The 26,261-nt window shown below is 34.5% G+C and overlaps 4 protein-coding genes and 4 non-coding genes across 8 annotated transcripts; 6 read left to right on the top strand and 2 right to left on the bottom strand.

Annotated features, from left to right (window-relative positions):
• Positions 1 to 9,603: 9,603 nt before the first annotated feature.
• LOC116024026 (putative F-box protein At3g10240) lies at positions 9,604 to 10,732 on the bottom strand. Its single transcript, XM_031264926.1, has one exon. The coding sequence runs from the start codon at positions 10,713 to 10,715 to the stop codon at positions 9,987 to 9,989; it is 729 nt and encodes a 242-aa protein (XP_031120786.1). The 5' UTR covers positions 10,716 to 10,732; the 3' UTR covers positions 9,604 to 9,986.
• A 1,905-nt stretch (positions 10,733 to 12,637) lies between these two features.
• On the top strand, positions 12,638 to 15,330 carry LOC116024620 (60S ribosomal protein L17-2-like). Its single transcript, XM_031265562.1, has 6 exons — positions 12,638 to 12,779; positions 12,884 to 12,924; positions 14,430 to 14,660; positions 14,737 to 14,839; positions 14,927 to 14,994; positions 15,085 to 15,330. Exons 1-6 carry the CDS (start codon positions 12,740 to 12,742, stop codon positions 15,124 to 15,126), a joined length of 525 nt encoding a protein of 174 aa, XP_031121422.1. The 5' UTR covers positions 12,638 to 12,739; the 3' UTR covers positions 15,127 to 15,330.
• LOC116026377 lies at positions 13,169 to 13,305 on the top strand. The gene has a single exon (XR_004099845.1). It is a non-coding gene; the product is annotated as a small nucleolar RNA snoR74 (small nucleolar RNA).
• Positions 13,433 to 13,567, top strand: LOC116026378. Its single transcript, XR_004099846.1, has one exon. It is a non-coding gene; the product is annotated as a small nucleolar RNA snoR74 (small nucleolar RNA).
• Positions 13,721 to 13,869, top strand: LOC116026381. The gene has a single exon (XR_004099849.1). It is a non-coding gene; the product is annotated as a small nucleolar RNA snoR135 (small nucleolar RNA).
• Positions 14,136 to 14,284, top strand: LOC116026380. The gene has a single exon (XR_004099848.1). It is a non-coding gene; the product is annotated as a small nucleolar RNA snoR135 (small nucleolar RNA).
• Positions 15,331 to 16,268: 938 nt separating the features above from the next.
• On the top strand, positions 16,269 to 17,848 carry LOC116024795 (probable signal peptidase complex subunit 1). Its single transcript, XM_031265792.1, has 2 exons — positions 16,269 to 16,374; positions 17,386 to 17,848. The coding sequence occupies exon 2, from the start codon at positions 17,386 to 17,388 to the stop codon at positions 17,662 to 17,664; it is 279 nt and encodes a 92-aa protein (XP_031121652.1). The 5' UTR covers positions 16,269 to 16,374; the 3' UTR covers positions 17,665 to 17,848.
• A 572-nt stretch (positions 17,849 to 18,420) lies between these two features.
• On the bottom strand, positions 18,421 to 26,001 carry LOC116025923 (mannosyl-oligosaccharide glucosidase GCS1). Its single transcript, XM_031267301.1, has 22 exons — positions 25,613 to 26,001; positions 25,418 to 25,491; positions 24,786 to 25,037; positions 24,230 to 24,404; positions 23,783 to 23,869; positions 23,630 to 23,698; positions 23,434 to 23,530; positions 23,196 to 23,278; positions 22,890 to 22,997; positions 22,142 to 22,263; positions 21,930 to 22,037; positions 21,705 to 21,778; positions 21,396 to 21,521; positions 21,185 to 21,252; positions 20,793 to 20,939; positions 20,659 to 20,709; positions 20,376 to 20,432; positions 20,051 to 20,200; positions 19,871 to 19,962; positions 19,651 to 19,760; positions 18,914 to 18,977; positions 18,421 to 18,825 (listed from the first exon to the last, which is right to left on the bottom strand). Exons 1-22 carry the CDS (start codon positions 25,904 to 25,906, stop codon positions 18,684 to 18,686), a joined length of 2,550 nt encoding a protein of 849 aa, XP_031123161.1. The 5' UTR covers positions 25,907 to 26,001; the 3' UTR covers positions 18,421 to 18,683.
• Between the last annotated feature and the right edge of the window lie 260 nt (positions 26,002 to 26,261).

Below are 26,261 nucleotides of genomic sequence, written 5' to 3' on the forward strand. Positions count from 1 at the left end.
ATATCAACTTCAACAATCCATAATGGATTTCAAGTTCTCCAACTCAAAATTGATGGGTGTCATTGCATTATGCCAAATATAATTGGACAAATTTGTAGAAATTTTGGGCAAGAATCCAATTATATATACTCACGGTATACCATAATATAATAGCTGGGAGTTTTTTTTGTTATTCCAAAAAGTATGGTCATTAGTTTGTAGGCAGCGGTCAATGTTAGAAATAAAAAAAAAAAAAAAAAAAAAAGGAGCCAACAACAAACATGCACAACATATTGTACATATTCTGTACCTGTATGGTATAACAATTGATGTATTGGAGCATTGGCTTCAGAGATTCAGAATGGCTGTTATTTACCCTGCCTTTTAAGGCTTGGGTTTTGACATATTATTAGAATTATGGTTGTCAATGGGTACTGGTAATCTAAGCTGCTTTCACATGCAAAAATGAAACCAAAAAGCAACTTAGGCTTTCAAGTTGCATTCTTTATGCCTAAATAGTAAATACACACACTTTTGTATTAATCTGTAATATCTTATTGCTCAACTTTGAACTCTCCTAGCTCCAAAGAATGACCATTTGAGCTAGAAAATTAATAAATGTTGGAAGTTGGAATGATCAAATAACAAATTACGAACAAAATTAGATCTGAATCAAAATCAAACATTTTCAAATTGAACCCAACTATATATAATGTTAAACATAATGGTTTAATTTTTTAAAACATTCTTCCGTGCAAATACGGCACCATGTGTCTAATCTATCCTAAAAATAGTATAAAAAAAGTGCAGTATTTAATTGTTATTTTATTAAAATTATATTTGTATCTTTTTAGTTTAAAAAGCAATACAAAGCAAAACTCCAAATAGAACTATAATAATGTAACTAAGAATTAACTTAAATATAAATACACGATGGAAAAAATAGAGGCATTCGGAGTTACCAATGATATACTCTGTGCATTAGCAAATCAAGATAGTAATCAGCTTCAGCTTATTTATGAATAAACTTATGTAAAAGCTGCTCCAAATAGTTTCGACAGAATATTCATTGGGACAAAAATTCATTGTGGCTGGGGAAAGCAAGACTCTCAACATAGAAACACATACTAACAATTTCTCTACGGATTGAGGAGATCAGAAAGTCCTTCAGGACTCCCTTCAGTTCGTCTTTTTTCCAATCATAAACATATACTTGATGTCTATACAAATATGCATCCGAGATACTCAGGAATACTTCTTGTGCATTCTTTTTTAGAGAATAGAATGTTAATGTGAATTTATACCTTCCATAAGTCTCGGTAAGTTCAGGTATTTTGATAGCAAACGCAGTCATCCATGATTCTTGTTTGCCATATTCCTTCATAATCAATACTTGTATCTTTTTGGTTTTGATTGAATCGGGTTCTTCTTCCTGTGCCATGCAAAGACAGTCATTTATAACCCCCAACCCGACTATCAAGTTTTCTCTTCCAGGGGTGGGTAAGATTCTAAATTCATCAAGTGCAGGACCAAAATATATGATCTTATTACGCGGATCCTTATGTTTGATCTCACTTACCCCCACCAGTGAAATGTATTACGAAAGTTAACACCTCCTCTAATAGAACGGAAGCTATAATAAGGGAACTCCACTGGTCGCCACTCTTTGTGGTTGAGACTAGCAGAGATGACTAATGTAGAGTGGCCGCCTAAATAGTCGCGAACTAATAGGACGGCCTTGTAATCTCTAGTACGGAGTCATAACATAGCCCTGCAAGGGTAAAATCGTTTGTCTCCTTCGGATATGGTGGCTCGAGGACTTTCGTCAAACACCTAGTGGACGGGTTCCACAACAAAAGATATCTCCTAGTCACCACAAGGAGAAGCCCATTGCAAGAACACAATGTAATAACATCAAATAGGCTGCTTTCACGAATCAATGGATAACCCTCCCCGAACGCCCATTTATGCCTTTGAAGACGAAGATCATGACCTATGGATCTAACGAAGAATCTGGAATTATTGTTTTTCCCGCCTTTGGATTCCTACGAGAGGATGATCACTCGTCCTTGTCCACGATACGAGAGCTTGAAATCTGAATCGTCTTGTATCAAGAAACGCCATTGTTTACATACGCATTGACACCGGATCACATACTTCACCGGCAACTGCAAAAGTATATGTCGAATGATGTCATTAGGTATGTTTGACAATGAAGCTGAAGCTCCCATGTCGTACCTGCCAATAAGAAGCTGAAGATCAGAGTACGAGGCGTATTGGAATTTGGATTGGAACTAGGGTTTGCGAGGCTCTTTTTATATGGCAATGGAGTACAACTTTTTTTTGTCCTAGATTTATAGATGTCATTCCACTTTTAGTCCTCTTTTATCAAAACATTCACATTTGGTCCTAGTATTATTGTGGCATGACCATTTTTGGTCATCTGTCAACAAAATTGTTAAAATGTCGTTAAATACAATGATTTTTCAATTATTTTTATACAAAGTAAGTTGACCCCGCCATATTTTTATGTTTATTTTTTTGAAAAAATCTGTAATTAAAGACCGAAATGCCTTTGTATTTAACGACTTTGCAGCAATTTTGTTGACGGAAGACCAAAAATAGTCATGCCACAATAATACTAGGACCAAGTGTGGATGTTTTAATAAAAGAGGACTAAAAGTGGAATGCCACCTATAAATCTAGGACCAAAAATGAAATTAACTCTTAAATAAAATATGTGGCTTAATTTTCTAAAATTAATCATAGAGTTTTATGCTAGACTATCAAATTAATTATAGTTATAACTCTTGAATGATAATGCATATGGATGGTTGCATGAATTCTAGCCCGCATGACAAATGGGTCGGCCTTCAAAAGCCTGACGTAAATTAGGCCCGCTGTGGGGCGGGCTTAATGGAGGCGAGCAGGCTCATTTTGACAATACTAATAATGCATGTGTAATTTGCATCACTAAATAATCTAAATTGTGATAGTATCACATAATTAGTCATCAAATGGCATGTGTATTTAGAGGTTAGGTGTATTCAATCTTAACTTTCTTAAACCTTTAAAGAATGATTTTGAAAGTAGTTCGAAAGTGTTCAATTTAAATTTTTAAAGAGTTTCGAAAGAGCAAGTCCTATGATATTTGATTAATACTTTATTTTAAAGAGTCTTTAAAAGTAATGTTGCATGTATTCAAAACGTTATGAGCTTTAATAGACATTTTTATTTTAGAACTTTTGATTCAATCGATTTTGGTAGGGGTGGGAATAGGCCAGGCCCCTTCATAAGAGCCTACGGCCTGGCCTACTTAGGGCCTAGTATAGCCTAGCCTATTTAGTAAAAAGGCCAAGCTTATGCCTAATTAAAAGCCTATTTAGTTAAATAGGCCTAGGCCTATATTTAAAAGCCCGACCTACAAGCCCGCATGCCTAGCCTCTTTATATATATATATATATATTATAATATTTATATTTAATATTTAATTATTATATATTACATTTTATATCTAATATATTTTATATTTATAATTTAACCCCAATATATATATATATATATATATATATAGGCACCATCAGATGCGGCCCGTCTCCCCCGTGTGGCTGTGTGGCTTGATCTACACCATTAGATCCCATGATCTAAGGCTTCATATTAATCCAAACAATACATGCGCTTCCTCTTTAGCTACGCGAACGAGAAGGATAATGTTGACAATTCACTACAATTTCAAAACCAGATCTGACGACAACGGAGATCAAACTTGAAGTCGACGAGCACGGAGCAACAAACACCTGACGAGCGTAGAAGGGACTCCATCACCAGCGACGAGCGCTCCATTCCGAACAAAACGCGCAGGTCGACTCCAACTGAGGAACGAGAATGGAGTAATTCGCAATAGTTTGTGCATTATCAACATTAATCTGGTTCATATTTCAGATAATATTGGTGAAATTCGCAATAGTATGTGTATTTGGTGTGTGGTAGTTAAGTGGTGTGTTTTAATCTGAGAACTGGTGCATTTTATAATGTATAATGGTGTGTTTTAATTTTGTTGGTGCATTTGAATTTGAGTGGTGTATTTCTGTATGGTGGGGAATTGTGTGTTTTAATTTGTCCAGTTGTGCATTTTATAACGTAGAATGGTGTGTTTTAATACACATGGTGTGTGAATTTACGAGAGTAGTTGCATTTGGTGTGTCGTGGTTAAGTGGTGTGTTTTAATATGAGAACTGGTGCATTTTCATACGGTGAATGGTGTGTTTTAATTTTGTTGGTGCATTTGAATTGAGTGGTGTATTTCGGTATGGTGGGGAATGGTGTGTTTTAATTTGTCTAGTGGTGCATTTTATAACGTAGAATGGTGTGTTTTAATACACATGGTGGTGATTTTTTACGAGAGTAGTTGCATTTGGTGTGTGGTTGTTAAGTGGTGTGTTTTAATCTAAGAACTGGTGCATTTTAGTATGTTGAATGGTGTGTTTTAATAATACGTTTGTTAGTGCATTATGTACTCTAACATTACCTTCCCACTTACAATTACCATAAAGCCCCCACTTAAGTTACGTGAATTGAACTTCCTGAATCCTAATATATAACCTCCACCGTCAGATCAACACAATCCAATGACGCATGCAAAGCCACACGACAGCATCTAATAGCAAGGCCGCATTTGATTAATATTCTATATATATATATATATATATATTGTATACATAACTACAACCCTAATTCATAATACCCAAATCCCAAATACGACTTACTAATTAGTAAACAGTGTTAGATATTACTAGTTACTACTCTTATTATGCTGAATTGCTAATAATTAGTGTTATAAATGAATAGTAATAATTCTACTAGTCGTTTAGTGTTTATAGTTTACTAGCAATTAGTAAAGTAGTAATACTAATGTAATATGAGCTTACTAGTAATTGATTGCAAGATTTATAGATTTGTAGTAATACTAGTAATTAGTAAATAATGTATTGTTGAATTTTGTATCACGAACTTTTACTTATTAAACTTGTGGTGTTGGATATTGTATTATGAAATATGAACATATGGTTTTGTCATTCATTATGAAATATGAACTTAGGTATTTTTTGTAAATTTTTTACATGTATACTTTAAAAGGCTTTAAAATGTATGTTTTAAATAGGTTCAAAGCTTATTTAGGATATATATTATGAAGCCTTTTTAAAGGCATATATGTTAAATAGACTTTTAAAAAGGCTTCAGGCCAGACCAGGCCAACTGTAGGCTCAGGCTTGAGCCTAAAAAAAAGCCTACATACAGGCTCAGGCCCAAGCTCAGACTTTAGATTTTCATCGCTGGCCCAGGCCTAATTTTCTAAAGCCCGGCTCGGTCTAGCCTGTTTCCACCCCTAGATTTTGGGCAGAGAATATGAATTTGTAATAATTGAAAGAAATGCTAGTTACAATATTTAAAAGTTATTAATTTGTCATCAATTATAACTCATGCTAGAAACAAATACATGTGAATCTCATCAGTCAGAATACGTCACTTTAGAAACTAATTAGGAAGTATATATTATTGCAGCTCAATATTAATTAGATAAAAAAAAATACATATGTCTAATAAGTTAGTAACTCAAAAAGACACAAACTAATAAAATTGTAATTTTAATATAGAGTGTGAATTTCACAATTAAAAGTATATCTTCAACACATGTCCTGCATAGATTAGTGAGACGATACCACGAAAATTTGGTGTTTGAGTTCGTGTGAAACATCTTGTGCACATAAGTGTAAAGTTTGGTGTTAAGTCGTGAAAATAGATTGATAATTTACCTCCTCATAGTCTAGGCAGAGAGTTATATGATCTACATTATAGTTTAGCAAAGTGGAAAACTTGAGTTATAATTTGTTTTTTAAAAAAAAAAAAGAAAGAAAAGAAAAAAAAGGTTGTAATGGGCCAACTTGGCGTATTTTACGTGAATCTTCTAATCACTTTCTCAATCGTCTTCGGTTCAACAATAAAGGTGAGCTGTTTAGTTCAGTTCAATCTTGATTTGTTACGAAAAACTGAACTGTTATGAAGTTTTAAAATCAAACCGAAATTAAACTCTTAAAGCAAACCTTGCTTGTAGACATAATTTAGATTTTGTAATGATCATAATTGGTTGGGATAATTATAGGAAATGGTTTAGCAGTAACTTCGAAACTTACACATCTGTATGTATTGGAGCATTAGCTTCAGAGATTCATAATGGCTGTCATTTACCCGGCCTGCCTTCTAAGGCTTGGGTTTTGATATATTATTATTATTAAAAAACAAAAAACAAAAAAAAAAAAAAAACCAAAAAGCAGCTTAGGCTTTCAAGTTACACTCTTTATGCCTAAATAGTAAATGTAAATACACACTTTTGTATTAATCTGTAATATTTGATTGCTAAACGACTTTGAAATTTCCTCCAAAGAATAGCCATTTGAGCTAGAAAATTAAGAAAAGTTGGAATGGTCAAATAACAAAGTCCGGAACAAAATTAAATCTTAGTCAAAATTAAACTTTTTCAAATTGAAATGAACCATATATAAACCATAATTCTCCTATTATTTTATATTATGAAAAGATACTGTATTATAAAAGAGTCATAGTACTACAAAATTTTTATTTTATTAAAATGATATTTGTATATTTTTTTAGTTTTAACAAAACAAAGCAAAGCAAAAATCTAAATAGAACTATAATAATGTAACTAAGAATTAACTTAAAAATAAATACAAGATGGAAAAAATAGAGGCATTCAGAGTTACCAATGATATACTCTGTGCATTAGCAAATCAACATACTAATCAGCTCCAGCTTATTTAGGAATAAACTTGATAAACTTATGTAAATGCTGGTCCAAATTGTTTCAACAGAATATTCATTGGGCCAAAAATCCATTGTGGCTGGGACAATCGAGACTCTCAACATAGAAACACATACCAACAATATCTCTACGATATGAGTTCAGGAAGTTCATAAGGATTTCCTTCAGTTCATCTTTTTTCCGATCATAAACATATACTTGATACTTAAATGAATATCGACCGTGACATCCATATTCATCCGCGATACTCAGAAATACTTCTTGTGCATTCTTTTTTAGAGAATAGAATGTTAATGTGAATTCATACCTTCCATAAGTCTCAAGTTCAGGTATTTGGATGTCAAAAGCAGTCATCCATGATTCTTGATTCTTGTCTGCCATATTCCTTCATAATAAATACTTGTATGGTTTTGGTTGAATTGGGTTCATCTTCCTGTGCTATGCGTGGCACAGACAGTCATCTATAACCCCCAACCCGACTATCAAGTTTTCTCTTGCAGGGGTTGGTAAGATTCTAAATTTATCAAGTGTAGGATCAAAATATATGATCTTATTACCCGGATCCTTATTACCCGGATCCTTATGTTTGATCTCACTTACCCCCACCAGTGAAATGTATTACGGAAGTTAACACCGCCTCTAATACAATGCACTCTAAAGTAAGGGAACTCCACTGGTCGCCACTCTTTGTAGTTGAGGCTGGCAGAGATGACTAATGAATAGCCAAAAAAGCCACGAAATAATAGCACGACCTTGTAATCTCTATTGCAGGAGTCGTAACATAGCCCTACAAGGATAAACTCTTTTGACCCCTCCTCCGGATATGGTCGCTCGAGGACTTTCGTCAAACACCTAGTGGACGGGTTCCACAAGATCTCTCTTAGTCACCACAAGCAGAAGCCCGTTGCAACAACACAATGTAACATCAAATAGGCTGCTTTCACGAATCAATTGATAACCCTCTCCAAACGCCCATTCATGCCTTTGAAGACGAAGATCATGGCTTGTGGATCTAACGAAGAATCTGCTGCAATCCTTGTTTTTCCCGCCTTTAGATTCGTACGAGAGGATAATCACTCGTCTTTGTCCACGATACGAGAGCCTGAAATCTGAATCGTCTTGTATCAACAAACGCCACTGTTTACATACGCATTGACATCGGATCACAGACTTCACCGGCAATTGCAAAAGTATATGTCGAATGATGTCAATTGGTATGTTTGACAATGAAGCCGAAGCTTCCATGTGCCCGCAAATAAGAAGCTGAAGAGAGGCGTATTGGAATTTAGATTGGAAGTAGGGTTTGTGAGGCTCTTTTTATAGGGCAATGGAGTAAATTTTTTACCACAACTCATAAAAATTAAATAAAATCTGTGGCTTAATTTTTAAAAATTAATCATAGCATTTTGATTCAATTGATTTTCGACAGAGAATATGAATTTGTAATAATTGAAAGAAATGCATACAATATTCAAAATTTAATTTGTCATCAATTATAACTTAGAAACAAATACATGTGAATTTTTTGATCCAAATTAATCTCATCAATCAAAATAAGAACTAAATACGTCACTTTATTATGAAATAATTGGGAAGTATATATTATTGCAGCTCATCAATATTAATTAGATAAAAAAATTGCATATGTCTAATAACTCAAAAAGACAAAAACTAAAATTGTAATTTTAATATAGAGTATGAATTTCACTCTTAAAAGTATATCTTCAACACACCTGCATATATTGGTGAGGTGAAATGGGTGCAATGATGAGATTTTCTCTTAATATTTGCTTTTAATGATAGTGTGTGATGCGATTTCAACACACCTGCATATATTGGTGAGGTGAAATGGGTGCAATGATGAGAATTTTCACTTAATATTTGCTTTTAATGATAGTGTGTGATGTGATTCCTACCACGAAAATTTGGTGTTGCCCTTATAAGTGTAAAGTTTGGTGTTAAGTCTTGAAAATAAATTTGATAATTTACCTCCTCATAGACTTGTGAGAGAGTTAATATGGTCTACATTATAGTTTGACGAAGTGGAAAATCTGAGTTATACAAAAAAAAAAAAAAAGGTAATGGGGAAACTTGGCGTATTTTCGTGAATCTTCTAATCACTTTCTGAATGTCTTCCGTCCAACAATAAAGGTGGGTTGTTTAGTTTGGTTCAATTTGTTCAATTTTGATTTGTTACTGAAAACTGAATTGTTATGAAGTTTTAAAATCAACCCAAAAATGAACTCTTAAAGCAAACCGTGCTTGTAGACATAATTTAGATTTTGTAATGATCATAATTGGTTTGGGATAATTATAGGAAATGGTTTAGCATTAACTTTAATTTGAAACTTACACATTTGTATGTATTGGAGCATTAGGTTTAGAGATTCAGAATGATTGTCATTTACCCTGCCTTTTCAAGGCTTGGGTTTTGATATATTATTAGAATTATGATCGTCAATGGGTACTGGTAAATGGTAATCTAAGCTACTTTCACATGCAAAAAAAATAAACCAAAAAGCAGTTTAGGCTTTCAAGTTACATTCTTCATGCCTAAATAGTAATTACATAAACTTTTGTATTAATCTGTAATATCAGATTGCTCAACTTTGAACTTTCCTCCAAAGAATGGCCATTTGAGCTACAAAATCAAGAAATGTTAGCAAGTCAAGCAACATACTAATCAGCTAGCTTCTTTATGAATAAACTTGATAAACTAACTTATGTAAAAGCTCCAAATAGTTTCAACAGAGTGTTCATTCGGACAACAATCCATTGTGGTCAGGGCAAGCAAGACTTTCAACATAGAAACACACACTAATAACAAAGTCTCCATGACCTGCTTTGGTCAGGAAGTCCTTCACTTCGTCTTTTTTCCAATTATAAACACATACTTGGTGCCCATGCCAACTCGGGGGACTATGGAATAATATTTCTTGTGCATCCTTTTCTAGAGATCAGAATGTTATTGTGTCACCATACCTTCCAAACCTATCTATAAATTCAGGCGTTTGGATAGCAAACGCAGTGACCCATGATTCTTGTCTGCCATATTCCTTCATAATGAATACTTGTATCTTGTTGGTTTTGGTTGAATTGGGATCTTCTCCCTGTGCCATGCAAAGACAGTCATCTATAACCCCCAACCCCACTATCAAGTTTTCTCTTCCTAGTTCGGGGTGAGCAAGTTTCTGAATTCATCACTCACAGGATCAAAATATATGATCTTATTATCCCAATACAAGATATCCCAATCCTGATTGATTCCACTTACCACCCACCAATAAAATGTATTGCGGAAGTTAACACCACATTTAATAGAACTATGCAAGCAACTATAAGGGAACTCAATTGGTCGCCACTCTTTGTGGTTGAGGCTGGCAGAGAGGACTAGTTTAGGGCCATAAGCGCTGTAATGTACTAGGACGGCCTTGTAATCTCTAGTGCAGGAGTCATAACATAACCCTGCAAGGATAGACTCCGGATATGGATATGGCCGCTCAAGAACTTTCGTCGAACACCTGGAGGACAGATTCCACAATAAAAGATCTCTCTCCGTCACCACAAGCACAAGCCCATTGCAATAACACAATAATGTAACAAAGTATTTGTTTCTTGCACGAATCAATTGATAACCCTCTCCGAACGGCCATTTATGCCTTTGAAGACGAAGATCATGGCTTGTGGATCTAACGACGAATCTGTCGAATTCGTCCAAGAGGATGATCACTCGTTTTTGTCCACGATACGATAGCTTGAAATCTGAGTCGTCTTGTATCAACGAACGCCACTGTTTACATACGCATTGGCACCGGATCACAGATTTCACCGGCGACTGCAAAAGTATATGTCGAATAATGTCAATAGGTATGTTTGACAACGAAGCTGAAGCTTCCATGTCGTGCCTGCCAACAAGAAGCTGAAGAGTACGAGGCGTATTCGAATTTGAATTGGAAGTAGGGTTTGTGAGGCTCTATTTATAGGGAATTAAAACTTTTATCACAAGTCCTAAAAATTAATTAAAATCTGTGGCTTAATGCCTTAATCTTTAAAAATAAATCATAGCATTTTATGCTAGGCTGTCAAATTAATTAGAGTTTTAATTGTTGAATTAAATGCATGTGTAATTTCTAATTTGTATCGCTAAATACATACAATACATACAATCTTAATAAAGCCAATAATGTTAGGGTTCTAACAGGAAGAAACAAATATTTGTGTAATTATTTACTTAAAATGGTTCATATTATTTTTACTTTAGTAATCTTCTATGATTTTCCTTATTTACCCTCTATTATATTATTTTTTTCCCTTAAATACCCCACATCCCGTTTATTTACTTAAACGAATGGTTCATATTATTTTGATTTTAGTAATCTTCTATGATTTTCTTTCTTTACCCTCTATTATATTATTTTCTTTCCTTAAATAACCCCAGATTCCATTAACTTTTAACTTACCATTAACTTATATGATCAAACATAAAGTTATATATATATATATATATATATATATATATATATATATATATGAGAAATATTGGTGCAAATTATTGTAAATACTAAAAATTTTAAAATTAAAATAAGAAGTTTCATTTTCTCATATGATCAATACATTAGCATCAAAGAGTTATTGCTATATATCTAACCCACCATATATATAGAAACAATTTTAATATACCAGAGGAGAAGTGATTAACATAGTATTTAATGGAAACATATTAGGAAACGTGATTACATATAGTACTTAATGACATATTAGGAAAACATGAAAACAGATTACACTTAACAGTAACGGAATATACATGGGTATTTTTGTCTACAAAAAAAATATGCACAACATTTAAAACAAAATGTATAAATAGATCAACACCAAAAACACAAACATAAACTGTATAAATAGATCAACACCAAAAACACAAACACAAACAAAATGTATAAAGTTTATCCGTGCATCGCACGGGTAATTTACTAGTAAGTATATATACACATGTGTGTTTTATGTTTTATCAATGATTTTAGAATGTTTATTTCAATATAGAAAACTATTATAAACTATTGTAAATACTATTAAATATTTTACAAAGTCAAATCATTTGTATTGTATTAAACAAATCATGTATGTTTGATAATAAAGTGAATAGTGTATATATATAGGGGTGAATAAGAAAAATAGGAGCTACAAAATGATCCTCACAAATTATTTGAAAAATAAATTTTAACTCATAAAATGGTTTACATGAATCATATTACATATCAAATGTTTTTAATAAATGCAATAAATGTGTCATATATTATTGATATTTTTGCATTAAACTTATAATCAAACAAACGTACACTCTCAAATAGTATAATTATTTATAGCTTCACCTTTAATTTTATTATTTAAATTTATAATATAAAAAATTAATAAATGCTCAAATAATATACTTTATATATAAAAATAATATGCATTTTATTAATGGTGAACATAACTAAATAACAATCATTATTATATGACCATGATCCACACAGTTATATATAGTGTAAATAAAAATCATATGTTGAATATACTAAAAATACATTATTTGTGCACGTAAAACTCATTATTTGAGTACTAAAAATATATTATTTTATATATACTATCAAATAATATACATTCAGTACACAAATAATATATTTTTAATATATTAAAAATGTACCTTATAATTTGCCATAAATAATGAGTGTCTCAATGATAAAATGCTACTTTACTACATATCAAAAGCCCATTATCTAAAGCCCATAAGTATGGGCTTGAACTACAACTATAACTGATCCATAAACCGGACCATGGGTAGGGTTTATATCGCTATTATATAAAAGCTCGAGCCTCCATCTCTTTGATTCAAAGCGAGCAATCCCTAATCTCGCCCCTGAAGCAGCAGCGGAAGCAGCCGGCGCCATGGTGAAGTACTCGAGGGAGCCCGACAATTCCACTAAATGTAAGCTCTTCTTCTTTCTCTTCTGTTTATTTGCACTCTATATTGTTATCCGGTTCATGATTTCGTTTGATTTCTAAGTATTATATGGTTGTTTCTGAATGCAGCCTGCAAAGCTAGGGGCTCAGATCTCAGAGTTCATTTCAAGGTAATAATATTATGATTCCGATAGTGTAAAATATACTCGCGTTTTCATCTTTATTTCGATTTGCCAGGGGTTTGTATATCAGTATATGCTGTTACTGTGTGTCTAAATGTATGTTTAGTTACCGGTGTAAATGAAAGTTTAGTTTTGTCAATGGTAGTGTGTGTATGTATATTAATGTATATGTATATTTGGGTTATGTATGGGCTCTGTTATTGATTTTGGTTTGTGTTGGGGTTACCTGATTAAAAAAGCAGGGACCTTTTGCCATTTGTGAATGGGTCTCTCGTAGAGGTCAGGGAAATAAATTTGCATTGTTATTGGGTGAACCTCTTGAGTGCTTTGTGGACAACGATAGATGGTTCAGTAAATGATGCTACATGTAGTATATGTTATTTGATTTTGTCATTTTTTTCTTTAAATACCTTGAGATCAAAGTGTTGCATTTTGCATAATGGATTGGCTTTTTTAATCAATTTAATGTGATTTTTGTGTTGTGGTTACCTGATTAAAAAGCAGGGACCTATTGCCTTCTGTGAATGGGTCTCTCGTATAAGCCAGGGAAATAAATTTTCATTGTTATTGGGTGAACCTCTGGAGTGCTTTGTGGACAAGGATAGATGGTTCAGTAAATGATGTTACATGTAATATATGATATGTGATTTTGACATTTTTTTCTTTAAATACCCTAACTGAGATCAAGGGATTGCAATATTTGTGTTGTATTTGTTTTTAATCAAATTATTAGTTAGTAGGAATTGTGGTTCTTCTGTTTTTGCTTATAGTATGCTTATCTAGTTAAGCAGGGATATGTGTGTATCGGCTTTGTGACACTTAATCAATGCACTTTGACCGAAAGAGTTCTCTGCAATACTATGTATTGGGGAAGATGGGCAGTTGTGTTTTATACTCTATTGAAATCTTTCAACAATCATCTTCCTTACATTTTTCTATAGTTGCTGTCTTCTCTCTAATGTTCTATTCCATTCTCAAATGCTTTATGGCTTGTTTGACTATTTAGTGTTTTTGCATCCAAGTTATAAATTCACATGCGAATTAGTAAAGAAGTTTTTTAATTATTTGAGAGTTGTTTGTCCCTAGATCTAACTCTTCCACTATGTGTTTAGTGTTATTTATGATCATTAGTTTGCTTTGCTATACTTGAAATACAGTGTGCTATAGATGTGTTTTTTGTATGGTTTATCTGTCTTTTGTAAGCAGAGATTGTGTGTATCGGCTTTGTGCCTCTTAATATATGCACTTTGACCGAAAGAGTTCTCTGCAAAACTATATATTGGGGAAGATGGGCAGTTGTGTTTCATCCTCTTGTTGAGATATTTCAACAATCATCTTCCGTACATTCTTTTAGGACACTATTATCTTTTGTTTTTGATGTCTTTAATTTCTTGATATATATTTTTATTTTCCAACAAATTCATTACTTGATGTTTTAGCGAGGATATATCTGGATTTTTGTTTAAAAGTTATTTTATCTATATATTTTTCAGAACACTAGGGAAACAGCACATGCTATTAGGAAGCTTCCTTTGGGAAAGGCTAAAAGGTATTTAGAAGATGTTTTGGCCCACAAGCAGGCCATTCCCTTCACCCGCTTCTGCCGTGGCGTTGGAAGAACTGCTCAGGCTAAGAACAGACATCCTAATGGACAAGGAAGGTGGCCAGTGAAATCTGCCAAGTTCATTCTTGATTTGCTCAAGAATGCCGAAAGCAATGCTGAGGTGTCGTCATTTAGCCCAGTTGAAATTCATACCATTTTCTCCTCGGCACTATTTCACAATTGAAGTTGTTTTGCAGGTGAAAGGGCTCGATGTGGATATACTCTACATCTCCCACATTCAGGTTAACCAAGCACAGAAGCAGAGGCGGCGTACATATCGTGCCCACGGAAGAATTAATCGTACGCTTCATATTTCACTCTTTCTGATTCACCATCCTTTACCACTCCATACAAATTACTAAAATACCAATTTGTATTCTTTTGCAGCTTACATGTCTTCCCCTTGCCACATTGAGCTAATCCTGTCTGAGAAGGAAGAACCTGTCAAAAAGGAGGCAAGTCACAACAACATTGTATCGGTTTTCTTGCTTCTAGTAGTGTTCTGTTTAACTCAGTTTCTTGTTTTTGTTTTTTTTTTTTTGCAGCCCGAGTCACAAATAACAACCAGCAAATCCAGGAAGGCATAGGCTTTCTTTTCCATATTTGTTGTTCCCGAACCTACAGAGCTGTGTTCCTTAAACATATCCCCTATTTTTATGTTGAGAATTGTACTGGTAGTGGATTGTCACTAATCAAATTTTCTGAAGAGTTTATGGAGTTAATTTTGTATGTTAAGGTTAAAATTGATATACTGTTTTACATTATTGATGAGCTCCATCTGTTTTTCTTTGCTTTGGTTTGTCTTTTAAATGTTTTTTTTAGAAAAATGGAGGATTTATATGGTTAGTGACCACACTTCAAGTCCAATTTAAGATCAAATGCTTGATTGCATTGCAAATTTAATGTTCTCATATTTTAAGTGTTAGTTTGACAGTTTTATTCTCATATTTTGAAGCACATAGGGAGCATGAGGGAGTGAAACGAAATTGTTTTTTTTTTTTAGAGGGAGTAAAACGATCTTGTTGTTTTGGGAGAGAACGAGATTGTTGATTGGCAAAATTTTCAAATCGCACGAGGAATGTTTGGGCTCATGAGGACATCTTGTTTGCGTTTCGGACTCTATATCCTACTGCATCATTAAATGTCTCTTTTAGTGTTTTTTTTTAATTTTTTATTATTTAATTTCATGATTTTAAACACATTTGAATTATACTAAATAATAATCCAAACATCATCCCTTAGCCAAAATAATGGCAACTCTTAGATAAATGGTGTATTTGTAACTAAGAATATGAGATTAGAACTCGTCACACAACTTGTCAAGGGTTGTCAAAGTGGATTCCTAGCCCGCTAAGACCTGCAAGACCTTCCAACTTGCGTGGAGCCTTAGCCTGACCTGCAGGACCTTCCAACTTGTGTGGAGCCTAGCTTGCTAAGACCTGCAAGACCCTCCAACTTGCGTGGGGTGAGTTAGTTGCACAATTTTTAGCTCGTGGCTTGCAAGAATCCTCATAACATTAGACTTGCAGTGTGACGGGTTGACCCACTTTGATAGCTCGCGGTACTGTAGTAGTGGTAAAAAGAGAAGAATATGATATCCTAATGAAAATATTGGAGGCAAAATCTATAGAATATCTATATTTAACTAATTTGAGGGACCAAAGACAAAGTAATTCTTTTTAGGGACTACTTCGTAATTTCGATTGAATTGTAGGTACTAGTCAGCAAAACCCATTAAGTATGCGTTGATCTTACAGTTAGTTAATTCTTACAGGTCAAGTTCATTACTGCTCGCATTTCAGACATTCATCGCCTCTGCACTGCTCGCTTCTTCGGTTAGTCCAATTCTCTCTCTTTCTCTCTCTCTATGTATGTGTATTGTGCTCCGATATTTTAAGGACCGGGATGTAGTGAAATTTCTTTGATCAGTTCTCGAACTCGTATTTACAATTCCTTGCAGATCTGCGTTTCTGATTCCGTAATCGAAAACACGTTTCTAGGGCTATTTGAATCCATGCGTCAAGGAATGACCTAAAACGATTTGAAAATTTAATTTCTGTGCGTTTTGTGTAATCGGTTGATTTGTTAGGGCGGATTTCGATTACAGCATATGCTTTTTTCTCTTCTGGTTTCAATTTGAATTTCGATTTTCTGATTTACGACTGATTTGGTTCTCTCGATGAATCCGTGTAATTTGCTCTACATTTTTGTGTAATTAGCTGATTTTCTGTAGCTTTTGATATAATTTGCATAGAATATATTGCATAGTTCATATTTCCTAGGCTCATGATTATAGATCTTGATTATAGTTTATGATTATGGATTGTGAATGATCAAAGTTACTTGTGAATGGAGTATTATTTTAATTGGCAAAACCTTAAGTATTACAATCCATTATGCATAAATCATAATCTTTGCATAACATGTAAAATGTGGATTGTTTTATTCTCTAATTCCCATCATGATATTAAATAATCTTTATAGAACTCAACCATATAGCAGATTAATCCATTAGAAGAATTGCATGGAAATTGATTGTGCTAATTAGAGGAATGGGCGGAGAAAATGAGAAGAGATTAACTTCTTTTCTTTGTTGGATGGATTATTTTTAGTCTTGTTGTTTGTTTGTTTGCTGTAATCAGCTGGTGGCTTAATTTTTATGTATAGAATTAATGAAATACTTTTTATTATTATTTCTCAAATGTAGTAAAATGGTAATATATGCTCTTAGCATATGTTATCAAATTTATGAACTAAAGTGTTCACTGTAACTATAATCTGCATATGCCTATACAAGGACTAAGGTGTTCACATACTGTTTGTTTTCCTCCGGTGTCTATCAATAGATGGATTGGCAAGGGCAAAAGCTAGCGGAGCAACTGATGCAGATACTGCTGGTGTCATCTGCTTTTGTGGCGTTCATCGCGGGCTACATATTGGGTTCATTTCAAACCATGATATTGATTTATGCTGGCGGTGTTGTGCTCACGTCTCTGATCACCATTCCAAACTGGCCCGTTTTCAATCGCCACCCTCTCAACTGGTTGGATCCGGTTGAAGCCGAAAAGCACCCAAAACCACAGGCCGCTAATTCTAGTTCTAAGAAGAAAACCTCCAAGAAGTAGGATGAGTCAGGACCTCTGTTTACCCTATCTGTTGGAGGAGAACTTTCATGTGATGTTTGGCTGACAATTTCCAATAGATTTTGGCAAAATGAAACCAACACTTTTTTGTTTTCCCTAAAGTCATTTACTCACATATCTTGCATGTTTTAATCCTGAATTCCAGGCTCACATATCTTGGCTGACATCTCTGTGATTTTGTCTCTACTAACTGATAATATACTATACGTCTATATATAGTCTAATTTCACGTGATGTGAATATAAGTGTAAAAAAAAAACTATATGCCTACATCCTGGATCCGAAATCGTCCAATATATTGGATGAGATTGGTTTCATGTGTGGATTTGTTTGACTTATAAATATTATACTTTCTGTGATATTACTTATAATTAATATAATAGTTTGCTTGATATTAATATTTGTAAATGTTTATTATTCAAATTATGCAAAGGCAAAAAGAATTTGATGTAATGAAGAAAAGTTCCAAATGGGTTACTTGATTTTGTGCTTCTCTATAGCGAATTACTTTTATTCCTTTATTTTTTAAAAATTCTCTAATAAAATAAAAACAAAAACATGCAGGAGAAGCCCTAAAAAGGGTGCTCAAGTAGGTGGGGCATAATAAGGTCACGAGTTCAATTCTTGTTAAGACTCTTTTAGTTGAGTTTGTCACACATGATCATCCTAATGCTGCTTACCTATGTACATATCCTTAGTTAATGGTTGTAGGGTTCCTTGTCATCCCATAAAAAAATGTGGTGAAAATTTATTTTCTGAAAATCCGCTTTTGCCCTGCATTTCATGTTGGCAACGTAAATGCAAGAGGATTCTATGGCAATCAGTCCTCACACTATTCAAAAATGTACTGTTCTGGTGTGTATATTCCCCACAAGTATGAAATGGAGGAAGAGAAGATAAAGTAGGCATCTACTTAACATTGATCTCATACTTAAATAGTTAAATGTAGCTCTATATGTTAAAAGGGAAACCTCAACTCTGCCTTGAGAAATATGCCATCTCTAACATTCATTGTAAGATTCAGACATGATGAGAAGCACTAGGGCCGTCCAGCCGGTAAATCGCGCACCTTTTCCCTTCCCATTCTTCTGATCATATTGCTCCCATAGATACCCAGTCTTGTGATAGTTCTCGACAACATTTCTGTTGCAACGGGATTACATTTACTATAGTTTGAAATACACAAGCATTTTAAACACACCAACACAATCTTGGAATGCAACAAACATACCTTATCAAATTGCTTCTTAGCTCTTGGTATATAGTTCTGGCTTTCTCTCTGTATGGTCCAGGCTCTACAATAATGTTTAAAGGAGATTAAGTATGGCTCAAACCTCAGAATCATAATTGGAATGAATTTTAGTAAAAGTAGTTTCTCGGTTTGGTGGCAAAGAGGAATCGAAATCAGCATATATATATAGAATCACGATCAAACAAGTCCATCCTTTCCCATGAATCCGTGTGTGTGGACAGATCTGTGCCATTGAATGCTTGAGATCAATGGCTTAGATTTCACCAACTGTGCACTTCACTTGCACAGTTGGCGAAATCTAAGCCATTGATCTCAAGCATTCGATGACCCAGATCTGTCCACACACACGGACTCATGGGAAAGGGTGGACTCACCTGAACAATGGCCTATATATATATATATATAGACACACACAGAGGCATATATGTGTATATATTAAAATTCCTCAGTGAATGCATCATGCATGGAAGATGATGACCTTTTAATTATTTTGTCTTCTCATTTTCTATTCCAATGTTCAAAAGTAGGGAAGGGGAAGATGAATGACTTCTATGAATACAAAATGATTTGAGTCGCATAGCATAAGTAGGCAAACAAACAGGGCAATTGAAATAAAATCCGATAGTAGGTATAGAAGTGCACAAACAAATGCAAACTAAGTAAAATGGGGGAAAGGGATAAGAGTATAAGAGTGATTCACAACTTCGTGAGTGTACCTCTGGAGTAATGATGAAGTGCGCCAAGAGTCATGTAATTAAATTGCATCCAAATCGGCCCTCTCCAATATGGAGGATCATGCTCTGTGTTGCGCTTCATATAAATGGAGCTGTCACATACGAAAGATCTCATGTATATCAATATATTCTGTAAATGAAATGCAGGCCTAAGGGAAAACGTTTTCATTTATACATTAAAAAAAGTCGTTTGTATCACCACCTTGTTTTGGCAAGAGACCTGAGACCAAAATCTGTCCACAACGTGCTCCTATTTGAAACCAGGTCTAGCTGTTTCTCTAATATCCACGATTCCTGTATGCAAGTGAACATGTCAATCCACATCACGATAAATCTAAAATGATAAATACTGGAAAACGACTAACTGTAAGAGCTATTTTACAGGAGGAATGAGCTTGGCCATTAACGGGAAAAGGCTGACGTATCCAACATGAGGAACCAGTCTCAATACAGGCTTCTCTAAGACTTCCCTCAGAAGCTCTCTTTTTGGATTGTTGCTGCCAGCGCCGATTATTTTCCACGATAACCGGACCTACAAAGTAGGATGATCATTCAGAATGAAACATATTCCCTTTGCTAACCCTAGTATATCCAGAGAATATGACAGAGACAACGAGGAAGCAGCCAAAGAAGTTCCAAAAAGATGGGGGCAGTAAGATTAGCACAAATCCATCAAATGTGTAAATCATCAATATACAGTAGCATACCTTCTCAGTGTGATTTCCATAATCAAAATAAGCTCCATAGGAACTATCAAAATGCATCTACAAAGCAAAACAGAGGTAGATTTAACATGCATGTACTTCAAGATGATGCAGGTACTCTCTCTCTCTTTCTCTCTCTCTCTCTAATATACTGTTAAGCTGATATGTAAGATTAGAGGCTTTTACCTAGTGGTGGAGGATAAAAATCATAGTAATAAACACCCCCTCCCAGCCCCCTGAGGGATATATAAATGCTAAAAGGAGAAAATAGAAAGTAATATTATACCTTATTAAGAAGTTCAAAGTCTGAAAGCAGTTCTGCTGTTGACCTGTACTCCTGCAAAAGTTCATTATATGACTTGATGAGTTACAACCATGAATTCTCTAGAGTCTTTTTTTTTTTTTTGAAATATTTTTTACCTGGTGTTCACTTTCAGTTTTGAGAAGCTTTGATATGGAATGCATGCAATCTGATGCAAGAAACATCCAGCATCTAAGGTCCAGATGGCGTTCTTCTTCATCTGGGTGAGAAGCACGTGGATAGTCATCTAATCCAGAAGACAGGGTCTGAATATGCCAGTAGAAAAAGAAAAAGGGAATAACAATTGGTCATTGTCAAAAAGGAAGCCTTACAAATGCATCTCATCTTGTTTTTATTAAACAAATATTTTTAAAGGAAACTTTGGGGAGAGTTGGGAAAGGAGGAGTACTTGTGCATGTAGATTACCATCAATGAGGAATAAAGTTAACATTCAAAAAAAGGGAATTTCAGTTCATTCTGATAAATACAGGTATGGGTTGTGGATTAAAACCTTTGGATTTAGCTCACGAGTAGTAATGTTGTCTCTACCATGCCAGAAGTAACTGCTGAAATCCTTTCCTGTGATTAAAAAGTATTTTCATGTGGTGAATGTAATGCACTTGTGGACATATAGTCTCATAGAAAGCCCTAAAGTACTCTACAATTTAGTGTCTCTAGGTATTAGAGGTGTAACAGAATGATTCATTGAAAAGCAAACTTACCAGATTGTGTGGTGTTGAACCAATTAAACCATGTTTCAAGGCGAATTAATGCTCGATCTAAGAAGATAGAAATGTCTCTCCTTTCAGCAGCATCAAACTTATTTTTCTTAATGCCACAAATCAGGTCTGCAGGAGAGAATTCACATACTGTTCAAACAATTTCTAATTTCTAATACTATACAGTTGTTCCAAAGTTACACATGCCAAAACAACCACTTTCACTATGTGATATGTGATATTCATAAAGCAAGTATAACTAAAAGAAACTTATCCAGAATGGCAAAATAAAAGACTAGAGAGACGAATTACCCCGTAAGACCAGAAACAAGGTTGGAGGATTTCCATTACTTGGATGTTGAGGAACAAATTCTTGAGGGACCTTACTGAAAAAAAAAAAAAAGGTGAAAATAAAAAAATAAAAAGGAAAAAGAAAAGTAGGTCCAATCTTAGTTCTTAGAAACTGAGATATGTATTGAATGTATGTATGCATGCATGCAAACTCAAAAGCATCTCAGAAGACGGTATTGCCCTTACCTTACAGCTTCAGCTCCTAAAATTTGCTCACGTGGAATCCATCCATCAATATTCATCAGATCCAACCAATGCCCAATAATATCCAAGCTAATATATGTATCCCAGTGCCTAATTATGTCAGCAGAACAGAATAACAATCAGGTTTGGCATGATATGGAGGCAAGATCTCTGCAAAAATTTCTAGAGCATGCACACATGACGAATATACTCACCAAATTATTAATTGATGAAAACCTTCATCCCATAAAAATCCCCTAGGAAAGAAGGGTCTACTTGGAACTGCTGTATATAACTCAGCAGGCCAGTATAAAAGAAAGTTGTCACCCGTGTCAAGCTGCATGAGTCAATAGCAAACTATGACTTTGATGGCTATTCAAATAAGAAGAATAAAAAATATAACATTTATTCTCAAAAAATATATATATAATATTTGAAACTCACAGCCATTTATAATACCAAAACCATTACACAAAAGCCATGCTAGTGATAAAACCTTGATCAAAAGCAACTTAGTATACACTTTTAGGGTAGATTTTCTTTCAGGGACAGGACAAAGTTTGCAGGTTCAGTATTGCAAGGTTGATAGTAAGAAACTAACCACAAGAAATTAAAAATTCAGAATTTTTCTGATAGTAGAAATATTGGTGTTCAGCTTTCATTTTCTGGTGCCTCAAGCCATATTAAACCATTGTAAGTCTTTTGTGGTACACTCTTGGTGTCTTTAACTAATTACTTGTCAATAGAGAACCTATTCTGAATACTGAGGAACCTTTGTTAAAATCAACAATAAGGACAAAAGTGGGGGGGGGGGGGGGTTGGTTGGTATAAAAGCCGGGGACTATTGCACAGCTGAAGGTAAATGAAAGCAGACTCTCATTGCAGACCATTGAGCAAAAGAACATGGCTCTCATTGGGAGAGCACAATCCCAATTTTTACTTGCAGAGAGATTGATATCTTACTTTAGAGGCTTTTGGAAGCGAAATCTTTGATTGGCCATAGAAATAGCCAATTCCACCCAATGTGCTTGCGAGAGCATCCCTACCCACGGTCACAGAACCAGAATCAAGCTGACCAAAAAGAAAACTAACAATGAAAGCCTCACCATAGAACTGTAACATATTGTGTAAAACATGCAAGTGCACTTTCTAAAGACCACCAAAAAATGGTTTCTCATTTCACACATGTACACTGAATGATGTACATTTGACTACATTTAAAACACACAAAAATAGATGTGCATTCATCCATTTATTGTGCATAGATACCTGGTCAGATAGATTATAGCATCTTTTGAACTTGTCATCAAATTCCTTCTGCTTCTCATTTAGTAGACTGGAGAGTGAGGCACCTGGAATAATGCAGATGACTTCAATTTCAGGAATAACTGAATGATGTTATAAGCACTGACACTGAGAGTACAAGATATATATTACATTTCAGAAAACAATAAGTTTGTCATGAAACAAAAAATAATAACTTGTGCTATATATATGTGAAACACACCTGCGAGATTGGTAAGACGCTCTTCAACTCTTGAATCTTGTAATCCAGTTCCAGAAACAAAAACAATATCAGCTTTGAAAGAAATCCTAGCAGAGATCTACATATAAACATAAAATTGTTTAAGGATAAGCGAGAAGCAGATTCAAAATTACATCATACTACACAATCATAGAGTGAACTAGTCGGTGATATGTACCTGGAAAACTAAAATATTTGAAGAGTCATCCAATGTATCTGAAAGCTCCAAGCGACCAAAGTTTCTTGCCTAATGAAGAGAGTATATGGACAAGCATAAGAACATGATATTGAAAATATATAGCCTAATGCGAAAACAATAAGCAATTCATACTTTGACTCCCAGATCTGCTTGGACAAGGTCAGATAAATTGTGAATGTAAGGTGTCTTGAAACCAGAATAATGCATATCAAAATTATCCTGCAAATAAAAATATAAAATTCCAATTAACAGCTCTAAACTAGAAAATCATGATCAACATGAAATGAATCCAATCACTTCAACACCATTCTTGATGTTATATGTGAAGGAAGCAAAAGAAACATTAATGGGTAACAAGAACCTCATTACATGAAAGTCTTATCGCAGGAATGCTAAGCTTCCAGGAGTAATGGAAGTCATTGCAGATCATGAAATACTTTAGAGCCAGCCTCAACCAGGAGTATAAGCAATTGTAATATATTTCATGGTTGCCTAGTCTAATATAACAATTCAAGTAAATCAAAATCCTTAGTATTCCACAATATTCTAAATTTTTTGTTTCATACAATACGTCAATACCTCTGATTTTATATGGAGCTGCCAGCCTCCAACATCATTACGGGATCCTAACGCTATGGCAGAATCATGATTGCTGCCTATTGCTCCTCCACCCAAAGTTAGAGCATTTCCACCTTCATCAGCCATATAAAAAAAGAGGTGCATGTTCTTTAACATTTCCTCATCAACTACAGATCTGTGAACAAATCACATTTTCAAATACATTGAATAGCATAAAACTATCAACAAGATATCAAATCCATAAACATTTTGAAGGAAAGAAAAATCCTCTAATAATGCTGTAGGAGAAAACTACTGGAAAGCTATGGTACTCAAAACAAAAATTGTGGGCGGTTCATTTTAGTGAGACAAGCAAGGGCTTAAAGTAAAATCTTCAGAGATTTTTGTAAAAAAAAAAAAAGGTTTTAAAAAATGAAAAAGAAGGGCGGGGGTTAAGAGAAGGGAAATGCAGATACGGAGTATACAGTGGCTCCATAGCAAACTTTTATTAAAAGAAGGTATTTGCATTCAGTGTTTAAAAAGGAAAAGAACACAAGAGAAGGGTAAGGAGAAGTACTCATCAACTTGTGCCTCAATTCGAGTTACCCAGTCTCCACCATACCCACTTCCATTTGCCTTAGACTTCAAAAAACTTGTTGTCAATGTCATTGTTTGGTCAACTAAAAGTTGATGTCCATAGTCTCGTCCATTATGGCGTGTCCAGCCATACGTTTTCAGATCATCTGAATCTTGGCAAACATGACGCATGAAAAACCTCCCATCCTTTGCACCAATCCACATTAAACCAAAAACTACAGATTGTGGAGTCCTGCAAATGGAAACAACGGGCATTTTGTTCATTAAAATTCTTCTTCACCAATGAATCATATAATTCCCTACAAGTTAAGGCTTACCACTCCCCATCTGATAGAGACTGAAGCATTCTACAAACAATATAAATTATTTCACTTTGGAAGCTCATTTGCATTATATATCCAAATTGTACCCATTCAGTTGATCAGTTATAACTAGCTCAAGCTAAAAGCAATCCATTATGCCTTCTTCTATCCACTCAAATACTAACACTAATCTCCTTTGCTCTACCGAAGTATTTAACTTTTACCAGCATAAAAAAAAAACAATGTTCATTTATTCTAAAGAGCAAAACACACTTTTTAAAAATGAACTAGGAGTAATAAAAATAATTACCTTGCACGTATACCAAAATAAACTTGAGGCCTGTAAGTTCCCCAGTACAAGCTTTCCTTATGTTCTCCTTGAAACTGCAGCAATTACAACTCTCAAATCACAAAATGTCCTCCGAGTTCAAAAACACTCGCAATTCAAAGAGCACAATGAAAATGTGTACTTGAACACGAATCTAGACGAATAAGAAATCATCACCATCGGAAGATCCGCGAGTTTTGGAGCGGGAAGTGGAGTGATAACCCGGGGAATTTGAGGAACTTCAGCCGGATTGACAAGGCGGTAAATGACAATCAATGCGATCGAGAAGGAAATAACACCAAAACCTAAGAGGAATTTGAGGTTCACATCGAGGATGCGAAGTGAGCTTTGCTCCCTGCCTCTCCTTCGGACTTTCGGATTAGGTGTCGCGTTACGGACTTCGCGGTCGTCGTCATCTTCCGACGCCGGCTTCGCCCTGCTCCGAGCTGTTCTTCGAGAATTTCCGGTCATGTTGGTGTGCTGTGGTCTAAGGACCGGTCTGAATCATCGGTGTTGAGAGTGACGAAGACTGAGGAAGTAAACGGAGAGGGAGAAGAAGTGTAAATTGCAGACATGGTCCTTCAACAATAACAAGTTTACTACTTTGACTGTAACTCTTAATTTCATTAAATAATATTTTCGATTATCAAATTTATGCTGAGAGAATTGTCAACAAATCATTAAACTTTAACTAAAATGTCAATTAAGGTCCTAAACATTTTAAAGTTACAATTAAATTCATAAACATGTCATTTTGATGGATTGAAATCAACAATCAATTAATGACATGTTATTACAGGTCACTAAAATTTCTACTAGTTTCTAA

Source organism: Ipomoea triloba, chromosome 7 (assembly GCF_003576645.1).
Source record: "Ipomoea triloba cultivar NCNSP0323 chromosome 7, ASM357664v1".
Lineage (NCBI taxonomy): Eukaryota > Viridiplantae > Streptophyta > Magnoliopsida > Solanales > Convolvulaceae > Ipomoea > Ipomoea triloba.